The 16,487-nt window shown below is 38.8% G+C and overlaps 1 protein-coding gene across 2 annotated transcripts in view; it reads left to right on the forward strand.

Annotated features, from left to right (window-relative positions):
- Positions 1-15,240, forward strand: part of LOC111979640 (pappalysin-2) — a 63,355-nt gene extending 48,115 nt beyond the window's left edge. For both annotated transcript variants that reach the window (XM_024010245.2, XM_024010246.2), the window contains 4 exons: positions 40-149; positions 1,466-1,537; positions 12,695-12,793; positions 14,668-15,240. In XM_024010245.2, the coding sequence (XP_023866013.1) occupies positions 40-149; positions 1,466-1,537; positions 12,695-12,793; positions 14,668-14,775 (389 nt within the window). In that variant the 3' untranslated portion in view covers positions 14,776-15,240. The remainder of the gene's footprint in view (positions 1-39; positions 150-1,465; positions 1,538-12,694; positions 12,794-14,667) is intronic.
- The last annotated feature ends 1,247 nt before the right edge of the window (positions 15,241-16,487 follow it).

Consider the following 16,487-nt stretch of genomic DNA (forward strand, 5'->3'; position numbering starts at 1 on the left):
AATCAGGGTAGAAGGAAAGCTTACTTTGTGTCACTGCAGGTGCAGTTTGCTACCCAACATGCAGTGCGGCCCTGCATGACCCAGTGGTTTTAGTCAATGACACCACAGCAGACAACGTTAAGCACTGGATGCTGCCAGGCAGGGTTCAGGTAAGGTGTTTGACTGATGCAAACGTTGTGATGCTTTGTTATTTACGGAACGTTATTAGCATTGGCTGATATCCCCCTTGTGTATCTTTAGAGCTTCACAAACAGGTCTGAGGCTTGCTCAAATTATTAATTTGGATGAGTAATGGACTAAAACATGTGGTTGTCTATACTTCAAATTGAGCTTTTCCTGCAAAAAAGCTATATTTGCAGCTTTATTTTACTCTATGTATTAATATTATTCAATATAAATAAGTTAGGGCACTGTTAGCCTTACTGTGAACTCTGTAATGATCAAATGTTTATTGTGATTTCTGTAAGATTGACATACAGATGGCAAGTTATGATGGTATAAAGAATCGGATGGACCAAAAAAAGTGATATGTGACATCAGGGGGTATACTATTATAAATAGGCGCCTTTCATCAAGACTCTGTGGAACACGCAATCATCATGGCGGAATGTCTAGGAATTTCAATGATGTGTCAGAGTGAAATATACTGTTGTTTTCTTAAGAAGGGCAACCTGCCCAATATCATCTCAAAGGATCGCTTTGACATGAACGTTAGTGTAAATAGCTCTGTCATTTGACCCTGTATTGCCCTCAAACTCAACTCTGGACCTCAAAGCTGTTCTGCTGCATTTTTTCATTGTTCTAAATCAGGGACTGATTTAGACCTGGGATACCAGGTGTGTACAATTAATTATCAGGTAGAACATAAAACCAGCAGGCTCCGGACCTCGTAGGGTAAGAATTGAGAACCCCTGCTCTATTGGGTGGCCCTTCACTGAGCCAGCAGACTTAACTGCCTTCCAAATAGTTTGGAACTGATTTTGATAACTTGAGCTGTATTACTGGCATGTCATCTTGATCCAAGGCATTATGACTGTATCCCTTAACCAGACGACTTTTGGGACACAAAGGAGTATCCTGTTACTCCTACAGTCTTTGTCAGTCAATCAATATGATTAGTACGCTGTCATTCCAATTAAGGTAGAAAGAAAATGCCACAGACCATTATGAGAACTCAAGATGACAGTGCCATTTTGGCTAGATCACTTCATAACACCAAATATGGGCTTGTTGACTAAATGTTTTTGGTTTGGTGGGAGCAGTAGTGTAAAGTTGGAGCTGGATTTAAAGTTAGAAATCTTTATCAAGTGTAGTCATTGACATTTTGTATCACCAAAAAGAAAGTCCTGTGTACAGACATACTATTTCCTGTAAGCCTAGTTTAACTGAAATCGGTTTAGATCTATAGAGCTTGATGTTGATACTGATGACTAGTTACAACGTCTCAATCAATGTTACATTACAGGACATCGTCTGCACAGGAATGATGAGATGGCATCCTGACCCCAAACTCCTACAATGTATCCAGTCATGTGAGGTGAGTGTTCTATCATAGGCAAAATTGCCACCAGGGATGGGGGGACATGTGCCCCCCAATATTCAGAACAGTTCAATTACCCCCCCCCCACCCCTAATAATTTCTTTAACTTCTTATGGGCAGGTGGGACGCCAACATCCGGTGAAATTGCAGAGCGCGAAATTCAAACTACAGAATTATAAATATTTAACTTTCATAAAATCACAAGTATAATACATCAAAATAAAGCTTAACGTCTTGTTAATCCAGCCGCTGTGTCAGATTTCAAAAAGACTTTACGGCGAAAGCACATCATGCGATTATCTGAGGACAGCGCCCCGCATACAAAGCATGAAAAACATATTTCAACCAGGCAGGTGTGCCACGAAAGTTAGAAATAACAATATAATAAATGCCTTACCTTTGAAGATCTTCTTCTGTTGGCACTCCAAAAGGTCCCAGATACATCACAAATGGTCCTTATGTTCGATAATGTCCTTCTTTACATCCATAAAAACTCAGTTTAGCTGGCGCGCTTCAGTCAATAATCCACCCAGTTTCCCTCCATCAAAATGCATACAAAATGAATCCCAAACGTTACTAATAAACTTTTCCAAACAAGTCAAACAACGTTTATAKWCAAACCTTAGCTACCCTAATACGTAAATAAACGATAAAATGTAAGACGGAGAATCGTTATTGTCTTTACCGGAGAAAAAACACGCTCTCTTCCACGCGCTTGGAAACACTACAGCCAAAATGGGGGCCACCTAGAAAAACTACAATTTCTGGCTAATTTTTCAAAAAATCATCATGAAACTCTTTCTAAAGACTTTTGACATCTAGTTGAATGCCCTGGGAACTGCAATCTTGGAGGATTTTGCCTTATAATAAAAGTCATAGCCATTAAAAACAGTTGTAGGCTGAACATTTGTTTTTTTGGGATGGTTTGTCCTCGGGGTTTTGCCTGCCATATCAGTTCTGTTATACTCACAGACATAATTTTAACAGTTTTAGAAACTTTAGTGTTTTCTTTCCAAATCTACAAATTATTTGCATATCCTATATGCCTAGCTTCTGGGCCTGAGTAACAGGCAGTTTACTTTGGGCACGCTTTTCATCCGGATGTGAAAATACTGCCTCCTACCCAAGAGAGGTTAAAATAAACAAATAAAACTGTTTTGGTTGGGGTGCCCCAGCCAAAACACGCCATATAGCATATAGCATATGAACACATCATAATCAATGGCAAAATGTGTAGTATTGCAGGAAATTTGCTTTKACAATCAACTTTGGGCACGAACAACGGTCCAACTCCTCCCCTTTCTAAACGTGGTATGAGTTTGATGGTTCATCGATGTGTCTTTCTGGTCATGTGCGACGTGACCGACGTAGCTAGTTCATCAGCTAAGCTAGCCACTTGTAGCTAGCCAGTAACTCCTCCAGTATGTGTTGATGTCATTTTGGATGGAAGCTGTAGAGATTGGTAAGAAATGGCACTCCTGTAGCCAAATATCTTGTCAATAATATACTTTTTTTTAAGCATTAAATGACCTGTTATTATTGTGCATTGATCAATTATACAGTTTAAAGKCGTTATTTTTGCCGAAAGTCGACTTGTAAAGTAACTGTCCAGTGTTTCCAGATTTCTATTAAATATGACCTATAATTAATTACAATATGAGTGAAATAGTTTTCCTTCCAAAATGTTTTAAATAAGTATGTTAAAAAGCAGCTTTTCTGTGTTGGATTGGTGTGGGCGTACCCKAACAACAGAATGGTGTGGGCGTATACCTGTCATWAAAAATATTCATGCAAGTAGACCGCTCATCTGTTATCAGGAAATAGCAAGCATTTTTGAAACGGTCTGTTTGAGATACAAGTTTGAGTTGTTGTTTTTTTAAGTGTTTTTTTTCTTCTCCGATTTATGCTTTGGCCACAAATACGAGTATAGGATTAGTCAACAACATTATTTGGGTATGAGTTAATAGWATATTAACTTTTAACCTCTAACGAGTCACAAACCCGGATCCGGGATCCCCCCCATCAAAAAAGCTGACTAGCATAGCCTAGCCTAAAGCCACAGGGATATCATATAATAAAATGTTCATGAAATCACAAGTCCAAGACACCAAATGAAAGATACACATCTTGTGAATCCAGCCATCATTTCTGATTTTTWAAATGTTTTACAGGGAAGACACAATATGTATTTCTATTAGCTAACCACCATAGCAAAWYACACAACTTTTTTTCCCCACCATTRTTTTCCTGCATAGGTAGCTATCACAAATTCGACCAAATAAAGATATAAATAGTCACTAACCAAGAAACAACTTCATCAGATGACAGTCTGATAACATATTTATTGTATAGCATATGTTTTGTTCGAAAAATGTACATATTTCAGGTATAAATCKTAGTTTTACATTGCAGCCACCGTCACAACTCTCACCAAAGCAACTAGAATAACTACAGAGAGCAAACGTGAATTACCTAAATACTCATCATAAAACATTTATGAAAAATACACAGCGTACAGCAAATGAAAGACAAAGATCTTGTGAATCCAGCCAATATTTCAGATTCTTTAAGTGTTTTACAGCGAAAACACAATTTAGCATTATATTAGCTTACTACAATAGCCAACCACACAACAGCATTGATTCAAGCCAACAGTAGTGATAACGAATAAACCAGCAAAAMATATWAATTTTTTCGCTAACCTTCTCAAACTTCTTCAGATGACAGTCCTATAACATCATATTACACAATACATATATTGTTTGTTCGAAAATGTGCATATTTAGCGGCACAAATCGTGGTCATACAATGAGAATAGTAGCCAAGCTGCCAACAAAATGTCGGGAGAAATCTTGGGAGAGGCACCTAATCTAATCAATAACTAATCATAAACTTGACWAAAAAATACAGGTTGGACKGCAAATGAAAGATACATTAGTTCTTAATGCAACCACTGTGTTAGATTTTTAAAATTAACGTTACTACGACATACAGCGTGCGCTAAAGCGAGACCGCACCGAAATTAATTAATACTATTAATAATAGTTTTACATTTTTCAACAGAACAACGAATTAACATCATAAATAGTTCTTACTTTTTGATGAGCTTCCATCAGAATCTTGTGCAAGTGGTCCTTTGTCCAGAATCATCGTTGCTCGGTTGTAGATTGCCGTCTTCAACTTAGGAATTAGCAGCAAACATTAGCCATGTGGCGAAGACGTGTCCAACTCACCATAGCGCAGGACAAAGAATCTATCCGAAAATCGCAATATACTGATATAAACTGATATAACTCGGTTTAAAATAACTACATTATGATGTCTTTAACACCTATATCGAATAAAATCAGAGCCGGATATATCTAAGGCCTATAACGAGAGCTTTTCAGAATGCCATCCTGAGGTCCTCCTCTGCGCCATGACGAACGTTGAAAAGAGTGCACCTCCGGTTCCATGAGCCTTTATATGGCCTCAGATCTGCCTAGCAACACAATTCCAATTCTCACTTGCTTACTGACATCTAGGGGAAATCGTATGCAGTGCATGTCGACTCATAGATCACATGCAATTTAATAAACTGACCCTGGAACAGAGCATCGATTTCAGATTTCTCACTTCCTGACAGGAAGTTAGCTGCAACTTGAGTTCTGTTTTACTCACAGATATAATTCAAACGGTTTTAGAAACTAGAGAGTGTTTTCTATCCAATAGTAATAATAATATGCATATTGTACGAGCAAGAATTGAGTACGAGGCAGTTTAATTTGGGAACGAATTTTTACAAAGTCGAAATGGCGCCCCCCTATTTACAAGAAGTTTTAAAATTTAGATTTTCACTGGACACTTACTTTAAAACCCCACCATTTTCTCTCTTCCTCATTACAAAATGTGTAGAGTAGCGAAAAATGAGCGTTAAAACGGCTAAATGTTCTCTCCCKKAAAAATTMTAGAATAGTATTATAAAACTGCAAATCTTTTATTTAAATTTTTGAGGGAGATTGGGGGGCCTTCCACTTATCCTTCCACTTGTACGGTGTTTTCAAACCCATCCATATARCCCACAAAATACCCCTTAAGAGAGGCATAATAAGTCAGGTCAAACTGTGTAGAATTGCAGGAAATGTATATTAAAATGTCAACAACAACATAAATACACCCGGGTTTCCCGTCTGCTATTTATCCCTTGTGTTCTATACAGCATAGTGCCTGCCAGATAGGGTTCATATACTATACTATCGTTCAAAAATGTTGAGAGTTTTCTCTAGCCTCCCTGGAGTGCCAGATGGGTGGGGTTTGCAGTTTTGGGACTACTTTATTGGTCCATTATGACAAACAAGCACATATCAATTATTTGTAATGATTTCCAATAGTATTTGAACCCAGGTCTGGTGCCTGCTACAGTATTATACTGTACCAACATGATTAAAGATGAGACATGTCAAATCAAATCAAATGTATTTATATAGCCCTTCTTACATCAGCTGATATCCCAAAGTGCTGTACAGAAACCCAGCCTAAAACCCCCAAACAGCAAGCAATACAGGTGTAGAAGCACGGTGGCTAGGAAAAACTCCCTAGAAAGGCCAAAACCTAGGAAGAAACCTAGAGAGGAACCAGGCTATGAGGGGTGGCCAGTCCTCTTCTGGCTGTGKCGGGTGGAGATTATAACAGACATGGCCAAGATGTTRAAATGTTCATAAATTACCAGCATGGTCAAATAATAATAATCACAGTAGTTGTCGAGGGTGCAACAGGTCAGCACCTGTTGAGTAAATGTCAGTTGGCTTTTCATAGCCGATCATTGAGAGTATCTCTACCGCTCCTGCTGTCTCTAGAGAGTTGAAAACAGCAGGTCTGGGACAGGTAGCACATGTAATATATTTTGCCAATCTACGCTGCTCTGTTCTATCGCTACAGTCTGTTTWATCTCTCTATTGTGTTKGTCTTCAAAATGGAGACCCGAGCAATACATGCTTTGAAAAAGTATTTTCTTACCTGATCATAATCACCCCTAGCATCAAAACAATGGTGTTTTCTTTAAAGTAGCCTAAGCTTGATCTCAGAAAATATTATTTGAACAGACTTGCTCTACATTTATTGCAGAAAAAGGGATAACATGTTATACTTTAAAAAGTAAATTAAACCATGGCAATATATAGACTCTTCATATTATCATACTGTACATACTCCTACCTCAACCGAGAATATTACCACCAAGACCCACATTCAATTAATTGCAGATATAGCAAACAACATTGTGGGTTCACTGAGAATGTTTATGCTGTATTCTAAGGGAAGGTGTGGTTTTACGTCAAAATCCATTGTCCACGAGAGGAACAGCTTGTGGGTTTAAACATGGTTAACTCATCAGATTTACATTTAGATTTTGATTTACAATTTGGTCACTTAGCAGACACTTATCCAGAGTGACTTACAGAATGCATTCAACTAAGGTAGGTAAGACAAGCACATATCACAGTCATTGAAAGTAAAAACATTCCTCAATTAAGCAGTAAATTAACCCTAGTGCAGTTCCTTCACCTACAGGGGAATGAAATGGGCCCCAAGTGTGCTCCAACTATGGCAAGGTTCACTGCAAACTATGAACCTCTCTCGCTCTACCTTGTTAAGGCTTTATTTGTTGAAATACTGATCACTGGCGACAAAGCGTAATTTCTGAGGCTGACGGTGTTCCATTTCTCTCTCATCGTTTCCTTAGATTTTGTCTATTTTCAGGGATCAAATTCAAAGGCAGGCTTATTTTGATATATTTGTCCATTAATTTATTAGCTGTCATAGTACACTATTATTATACAGAACCTTTTTATTCAGAATCCACCAGACTTTAGTGTAAACTYGAACTATCTATGGAACACATTAACTGTTCATGTCTCATGGTATTAAAATATTTAATCTACCTGCCAACAATTTTTTCCTTCAATCTTCAGTTGCTTATAACCAGATACTCCATGACAACATTGTAAATTATACCACTCCACATGTGTTACAAATGCTCCCTGACAGATCTCATCCAGATGCTCCTTTTCAAAATAGGATGATGAGGTCAGTTAAAGGAATACTTCAGTGCTTGTGGAAACCATTTTTATGTCTCTGCGTGCAGTTTGAAGGAAGTTGCTAACTAGTATTAGCGCAATTGCTAACTAGCGTTAGCGCAATGACTGGAAGTCTATGGTAACTGCTAACATGCTAGTACAGTAGATACAATACACTTCCAGTCATTGCACTAACTCTAGTTGACATTGGCTCACAAAACGACCTTCATACTGGATGCAGAGACATAAAAATGGTATCCATGAGTTCTTCTGACTCCCGAAGTATCCCTTTAAGGCATCATAGACTTTACCACAAGTAGACCTTCATTATCTAGGCCAACATAATCGTGGTGCACAAAATGCATAAATCTCAATAGCAAAACAGTTGATCAGAAGAATACTCAAATGGTATTTTCCTTTCAAGAAATAAACAAGCAAAGGCTGAATGGACAGTAGAGAGCAGAGAGACAACTGAATAATGTAATGAGGGTGTGTCGAGACTAGCCAATCAGCCCTTCAAAAACAAACTATTTAGCCTACCCCATGTGCTCTACATGTAGACAGCCAGTATAAACTGTTCCCACATATTTATACTTTTGTATACTTTTTAGACAGTAGTTCTGAAATACCTGAAAATTGCATACTACGGCACATACAGTGCCTTCGGAAAGTATTCAGACCCCTTGACTTTTTCCACGTTCTGTTAGGTTACAGCCTTATTRTAAAATTGATTCAATAGTTTTTTGGGATCATAAATCTACACACAATACCCCATAATAACAAAGCAAAAACGTTTTTTTATAAATGTAAAAAAWMMTTTTTACTCAGTAGTTTGTTGAAGCACCTTTGGCAACAATTACAGCCCTGAGTCTTTTTGGGTACGACACTACAAGCTTGGCACACCTGTATTTGGGGAGTTTCTCCTATTCTTCTCTGCAGATCCTCTCAAGCTCTGTCAGGTTGGATGGGGAGCAGTTTTTTTATGGGGAAGATTTTATTATTTAACTAGGCAAGTTAGTTAAGAACAAATTCTTATTTTCAATGACGYCCTAGGAACAGTGAAACAGAAAATAAGAACTTGTTCAGGGGCAGAACGACAGATTTCAACCTAGTCAGCTCGGGGATTCAATCTTGCAACCTTCCYGTTACTAGGCCAATGCTCTAACCACCAGGCTATCTGCCGCCCCGATTTTAGAATAAGGCTGTAACGTCGCAAAATGTGGAAAAAGTCAAGAGATCTGAATACTTTCCGAAGGCATTGTACAGTATGTGCAGATATGTGCACCGTCATTGCTCTCTCTCACTCTGCTGTGGGTGCATGATGTACCACTTGCTAACTGTCATTCATATGGCGAGGGGATGAAGCTCACTGGTAGAACTCAAATTGCTATAGGGCTGGCCCTTGTGGGGGGAAATGTAGGGAAAATGGCACAGCACAGCTTCAAGAAAAACAATCACTTTCAAACAAGGGATTTTGTGGCTAATTGAGGTAAGATAGTAACTCTGCTCATAGATGACAGATGTATGAACTACACATTCACACATCCAGCCCAAAGCAGGAGGTTTAAAAAATATTTAGTAGTCACCAAAGTTCAAGAATATGTCTTTAAATAGTCAAATTTTACAATACCTTGAGTAGTAACTGTACCTGCAAGTTTAACATTTGCCAGACACACATTAATGTTTCAGGTTTGTTTTGAACCGCTAAACATGACTTTACATTTGAAAAGGAATTTAGAGGAGAACATAATTAGTGAGCGAGCTCTGAGGAAGTCCCAATCAGGAAGCGGTAATGTGGGCCCTTGAGCAAGGCAGTTAACCCCCAACAGCAACTGCTCCCCGGGCGACATGGACGTCGATTAAGGCAGCCCCCCGCACCTCTCTGATTCAGAGAGGTTGGGTTAAATGTTGAAGACACATTTCTGTTGAATGCATTTAGTTGTGCAACTGACTAGTTATCCCCTTTCCTTTCCCAAAACATTAAAAGTTGTTGCTATGGAGTTTATTTAGTTTGTTGTATCTTTCACTTAGTTTAATGCTAAGTCAGTCGGCTCTCTCTCCGAGCGTAACCCCTTCCTTCACTCCAACAGGATGTTTAGGTTTAATCTATAACCATGTGTGGCTTTTAAGTTGTAAGATTGTTTTCATGGCATGAAGAGATAATGTTTATGAGGAATCTACACCCTTGGTGTCGCTAATGATAAACTTAGTCCACATTTATTTTGGTATTGTCGAATTACTGAGTCATCCTGGACACAGTTGCATTGTGTTCATTTATGTTTCTTCAAAATGCTTTTGTCTTAATGGAAACAGCTGTGTTGTGTTTATGTTTCTTGAGAAATATATTTGTATGAATAACAATAACAAAGGGGTTCATTTAAAGTAAATTCTGGATTCTTTAAATACCAATTTAGATGACGCAAGTTAAAAAATGCAATGGACTAGAATCCCTAAGAACCCCTCTTAGACAGAAGCCAGGAAAATAAGTAAACAGCCAGGTTGTCTATCTGATTTTGGAGATATTTATTCGCTGTTGTAACTCAAACAGCTCAGCAAGCTATCAAAGGGATGAGTTGTCCCTCAGATAGCACACTGTATGGCATCTAGTTTACTGTAGGAATTACAGTGTACTAGAACAATGGATTTTTCAAAGAGAAAACACCAAGGTTCTGGGGAAAAGCCGGCCTCCCCTCCAAAGTCTGCTGGTGCAGACACGGCATCATAAACACCTTTGAACTTGGTACATTACACTGACACCGTAATAGAGCAGACATCAGAGTTCCAAGTATGTTCTAAGAGGCGGTACTATTCAATTTACTGACAGTTTACACAGGGTAGTTAGAAGTCGGGAGGTCTCTCTCTACCTTATTTCCCAGATTCCTGGAGCACTCCGTGGAAGTCTGATCCATCAGTCTTATCTATGACCCCTTATCACCTTTTAAATTACATTAATGGCACCTTTATCAAATAAAAAACACGATGACTCACAAGTGGAAAAGTCATGCCTCTTTCCAAATTGAGGACATTTGGGTGATAAGAAAGGTGTGGGGAAATTGTTGATAGAAATGGGCATTTGGACGAGTCAAGAGTGTCAACTTTGATTTTTTTTAATGGAAAGCATGGGTGTTCATACTGTTGATGTTACAGTATTTTTATTGTCTTGCTTTATACTGAAAGGGGTCAAGTACTGATGTTAGATCATGTTTAGAAGTTGTTACATTATGTAACATACAATTAAAGTCGGAAGTTTACATACACTTAGGTTGGAGTCATTAAAACTCGTTTTTCAACCACTCCACACATTTCTTGTTAACAAATTATAGTTTTGGCAAGTCGGTTAGGACATCTACTTTGTGCATGACACAGGTAATCTTTCCAACAATTGTTTACAGACAGATTATTTCACTTATAACCCCCTGTATCACAATTCCAGTGGGTCAGAAGTTTACATAAACTAAGTTGACTGTGCRTTTAAACAGCTTGGAAAATCCAGAAAATGATGTCATGGCTTTAGAACCTTCTGATAGGCTAATTGACATAATTTGAGTCAATTGGAGGTGTACCTGTGGATGTATTTCGAGGCCTACCTTCAAACTCAGTGCCTCTTTGCTTGACGTCATGGAAAAATGAAAAGAAATCAGCCAAGACCTCAGAAAAAGAATGTAGACCTCCACAAGTCTGGTTCATCCTTGGGGGCAATTTCCAAACGCCTGAAGGTACKATGTTCATCTATACAAACAATAGTATGCAAGTATAAACACCATGGGACTACGCAGCCGTCATAKCGCTCAGGAAAGAGACGCGTTCTGTCTCCTAGAGATGAATGTACTTTGATGCGAAAAGTGCAAATCAATCCCAGAACAACAGCAAAGGCCCTTGTGAAGATGCTGGAGGAAACAGATACAAAAGTATCTATATCCACAGTAAAATGAGTCCTATATCGACATGAGGAATGGGACAAAATTCACCCAACTTATTGTGGGAAGCTTGTGGAAGGCTACCCAAAACGTTTGACCCAAGTTAAACAATTTAAAGGCAATTCTACCAAACACTAATTGAGTGTATGTAAACTTCTGACCCACTGGGAATGCGATGAAAGAAATAAAAGCTGAAATAAATCATTCTTTCTACTATTATTCTGACATTTCACATTCTTAAAATAAAGTGGTGATCTTAACTGACCTAAGACAGGGAAATTWTACTAGGATTACATGTCAGGAATTGTGAYAAACTGAGTTTAAATGTATTTGGCTAAGGTGTATGTAAACTTCCGACTTCAACTGTACYTGTTGCAAAACAACAGCTTTATGTTAGGCACCATAGTAGAAATATATGAAGACCACAGTATTGTATTACAAATGCACCTGAAACCAYTATGGTCCATGAGCCAGTTTAAAAGCCTATTTGTCTTACAAAGGGAGTATCAACAAATTTTGCCAAAGAGTCTGTTTTAATTACCGGCCAAATTATTTTGTAAAAAACAAAACAATTAAATAGATTTATTTACGGCTTGGCAGCTTCGAAAGGCAAGGAAAATTGTTTTGGAGTGGGGGCTAGCTTTGAGCAGGGGAGAAAGTCTGCAGAAATCTCCCCAGCAGCTGCCATTCTACTGTGATGTGGATTCAGGTACAACCTGGAGTGTTTGAAATGACTCCATCGGCCCGGGGAAAGCCAACAGTATCTTTGGCAGTCACCTCTTATTTTCTTATTTTTGGCACAGCAACTTTAAGGTTAAGTTAAAAAACGTTAAAGGCTTTCATTATGACGCATTTAAGATTTTTATGTAACATAAATTTGACAATTGCGTGCCATTGCCGAGTTAGACAGAACTCCCCAAAGTTCTGCAAAAATGGTTAAACGCAGTACCCTATTCCTGTCTCACGTGCAAAATACTGAATCACAGCTCTGAGAGGTCAGGGATCAGCTCTTTACTAGGTGTTAATTAATTACATGAAAAGGCAATGGTATCCACTATTGGCGCTTCCCAATGTGGGTTTGATTGAATTCTGTTGATGTTGATGCCTGTAAGTAGGAAGTTGCCTTGTTTTTGATGATMTCATCTTTTGGATGCTACCTTTAATAAGAGTTTCCTTTTTTCCAGCCCTTTGGGGGAGATGGTTGGTGTGACACCATCAACAACAGGGCCTACTGCGAGTATGATGGAGGGGACTGCTGTCCATCCACACTCTCAACCAGAAAGGTAAATTAACCCATTTTTTCTATACTTAATTTTACATTGACATTTTAGGCATTTAGCAGATGCTCTTATCCAAAGTGACTTACACTTAGTGCATTTATCTTAAGATAACTAGGTGGGACAACCACATATCACAGGCCTAGAAAGTATAATTTCCTCAATATCGTAGCTGTCAGTAGAATCAGAGCTAGAAGGGGAGGGAGGTCAAGTGCAAGTGCTGGTTAAGTTTTTTTTGGTGAGGAGGATTATTTAAGATACTGTTTGAAGAGGTAGGGTTTCAGATGTTTTCGGAAGATGGGCAGGGACTCTCACTTCCATGTGAGAGTCAGTCTACTGCGGTGGGAATGTTTTTCTCCCACATACCTGCTATTTTGCTTACTGTATAATCATGGTGCCTATTCATTCCTGGGAGTGCTGCAGCCAGCTAACTGGAGGTCATTAGTCTCTATCATGTCTGTAGCTATGACTCATGGCGGTAGCACAGCTATTCCCGGTTCCCCCTTGAATGAGTAAGCACAGTAACGGAGTGCGTGTCATAAATACATCAGCAGCTAAATAGTATTTTATGAGGGGAAGGCTTAGTGTCCGTGGTCTTCTGCAACTCTAAAACACCAGTTAAACTATAAGGCTCTGAGTAAGTGAAATAAAACGTAAGCGACAGCATCCTGCCACTGTGGGTCCAGCGGAACTGTGGAGCAGTGGTGTTTATGCAGCCCATGGAAATGCTTCTGGTCTTAAAGGCACTTCTCTGATTTGCCACTTTGATTTGTAGAGTCTGGTTTTGGGTCCAAAGGTCCAAGCTAGCAGCAGAAGACTTGGATAGTAGACTAGGAAGATGATTCAGTCCACTCGCTTCCAGTTGAAGGAGAGACGTGTAATGAGCCTCGATGTGCTCTACATGTTTGTACAGTGCAATCCATTCATTCAATTAATGAGTTATCTAAAACCCATTTTATTCAATTTTCAAAGCAGTTTTGTGAAGTCATGATAAACATTGGTTAGCAACTACTCAGAAGTACATACAAAACAGTCCAAGATTTGGCTTTTGTTTGACGCAAGCAGGAAAAACATCCAGCCCCTGTTGTCCAAAGGTTGTTAGAACAAAGCAAAAGCAGCAGAGTATAGTTTTGTCCCAAATGACACCCTCTTCCCTACATAGTGCACTATATCATTTGGCTCACCACTGCCTCCATCAATGAACCAACATAGGGCTTAGGAAACACTTTGTTGCCAAACAAACACACGTTTAATGGGAGAGAGCAGTCTCTGATCTGTGTTTCTCTTCTTAACCTTCTGGAACAGTTGCTAAGTCTTCAATAAAACTATTACCTCCATTAAACATCAATGAAATCAATGCTAGGCTAGCCTCAGCATTTAGCTAGCCTCTCATGTTTACATTTCTTGCAACAGACTGCTAGGCAGGGCATCTGGGTTTATTTTGCAACCTGTGGTGATGGCTTGCTTCCTAGACAAGACCTGGCAACCCCTGTTGTTGATTCTTAACATGTGTTCATCCGTTCACCTCTGTGGTGTATTCCCTCCCCCGATATTCAAGGTTTCTCACCGTTGAGTCCATGGTGAACCATTTGACATCACTCCCTTCATTTATCTCTCTGAAGACATTTGTTTCTCTTTAAAATTGTGAAGAAATAAAACATGTGTAGAGCTCACACATATAATACTATGCAAACTATTGGATAGGTAGGATAAACAACTGGCTGCTTATGGGCATAGTTTGAAGTTTATTGCATTGTTAAATGTATGCAATTACATTGTGTATGTATTAGTTAAGTTGGGGAAATGACCTCTGGTTGTGGTTTTATTGCCTCTTGAGATTTGTTTGTTTCTAATCTCCTGGTTACTTGACTGATTGACAGGTCATTCCGTTTGGTGCCAACTGTGATCAGGATGAATGCACTTGCCGTGATCCAAACGCCGAGGAGAACAAGAGTAAAGCCAAATACTTGGAAGCAGGACTGTTATGAACGATGGATCGTTATGTGTGAACAGGGCCAAGGCTGGCTCACAATGAAACAACACCAGATGAACTTCACCCCTGGACATGATATATTTCCATTTTGTTTTCCTATTAGGGAGCAATGAAGGTAATCTCTTCTTAGACAAAAAATAAAAACTGTTTTAATATTGTAGCTTTTAGGATTACAACACAATAACTAATCTGTAAAGACGACTAACTTGTATAGAATAATATATTTGGGCAATCTCTAATTTAGTAGATGTGGTTATGGAAGACTACAGTATTATAACATCATATCACATAATACATATTTATGCATATCATAGGTACCTAACTTAACACCTTCTGCTAAGAGAGTTGTTGTTAGATGTAGCAGTTCTCAATATTCCATGCAGATATTGTGTAATCCTGTTCTGTGTGATATTATACTGTACTTTACACTTGATGTTGAATAAACCGTAATAAACACTGATTCTATCTCACTGTTTCTGGATCTCCACACCCCTCTGAAAATAAGGGGGACACATACTATATGCATCTCAAATGAAATGTTATTTGTCACATGCTCCGTAAACAACAGGTGTAGACTAACAGTGAAATGCTTACTCACGGGTCCTTTTCCAACAAGATAAATGTAAAGATAAAAAATTTAAAAAATTAATTGTAACACGAGGAATAAATACACAGTGAATAACGAATAAGAGTAACGAGTAAAAAATGACATGGCTATATAATTGAGGTAGCTATGTAGAGTTGAAGTCGGAAGTTTACATACACTTAGGTTGGAGTCATTAAAACAAATTTTTCAACCACTCCACAAATTTCTTGTTAACAAACTATAGTTTTGGCAAGTCGAATAGGACATCTACTTTGTGCATGACACAAGTCGTTTTTCCAACAATTGTTTACAGACAGATTATTTCACTTATAATTCGCTGTATCACAATTCCAGTGGGTCAGAAGTTTATATACACTAAGTTGACTGTGCCTTTAAACAGCTTGGAAAATTCCAGAAAATTATGTCATGGCTTGAGAAGCTTCTGATAGGCTAATTGGCATCATTTGAGTCAATTGGAGGTGTACCTGTGGATGTATTTCAAGGCCTACCTTCAAACTCAGTGCCTCTTTGCTTGACATCATGGGAAAATTAAAAGAAATCAGCCAAGACCTCAGAAAAAAATTGTAGACCTCCACAAGTCTGGTTCATCCTTGGGAGCAATTTCCAAACGCCTGAAGGTACCACATTCATCTGTACAAACAATAGTACGCAAGTAAACACCATGGGCCCACGCAGCCGTCATACCGCTCAGGAAAGAGACGCGTCCTATCTCCTAGAGATGAATGTACTTTGGTGCGAAAGTGCAAATCAATCCCAGAACAACAGCAAAGGACCCTGTGAAGATGCTGGAGGAAACAGGTACAAAAGTATATATATCCACAGTAAAACGAGTCCTATATCGACATAACCTGAAAGGCTGCTCAGCAAGGAAGATGCCACTGCTCCAAAACCCCAATAAAAAGGCCAGACTATGGTTTGCAACTGCACATGGGGACAAAAATCATACTTTTTGGATTGACGTCCTCTGGTCTAATGAAACAAAAATAGAACTGTTTGGCCATAATAACCATTGTTATGTTTGAAGGATAACGGGGGAGGCTTGCAAGCCGAAGAACACCATTCCAACCGTGAAGCACGGGGTGGAGAAATCATGTTGTGGG

The sequence above is a fragment of the Salvelinus sp. IW2-2015 genome, linkage group LG19 (genome assembly GCF_002910315.2).
Source record: "Salvelinus sp. IW2-2015 linkage group LG19, ASM291031v2, whole genome shotgun sequence".
NCBI lineage: Eukaryota > Metazoa > Chordata > Actinopteri > Salmoniformes > Salmonidae > Salvelinus > Salvelinus sp. IW2-2015.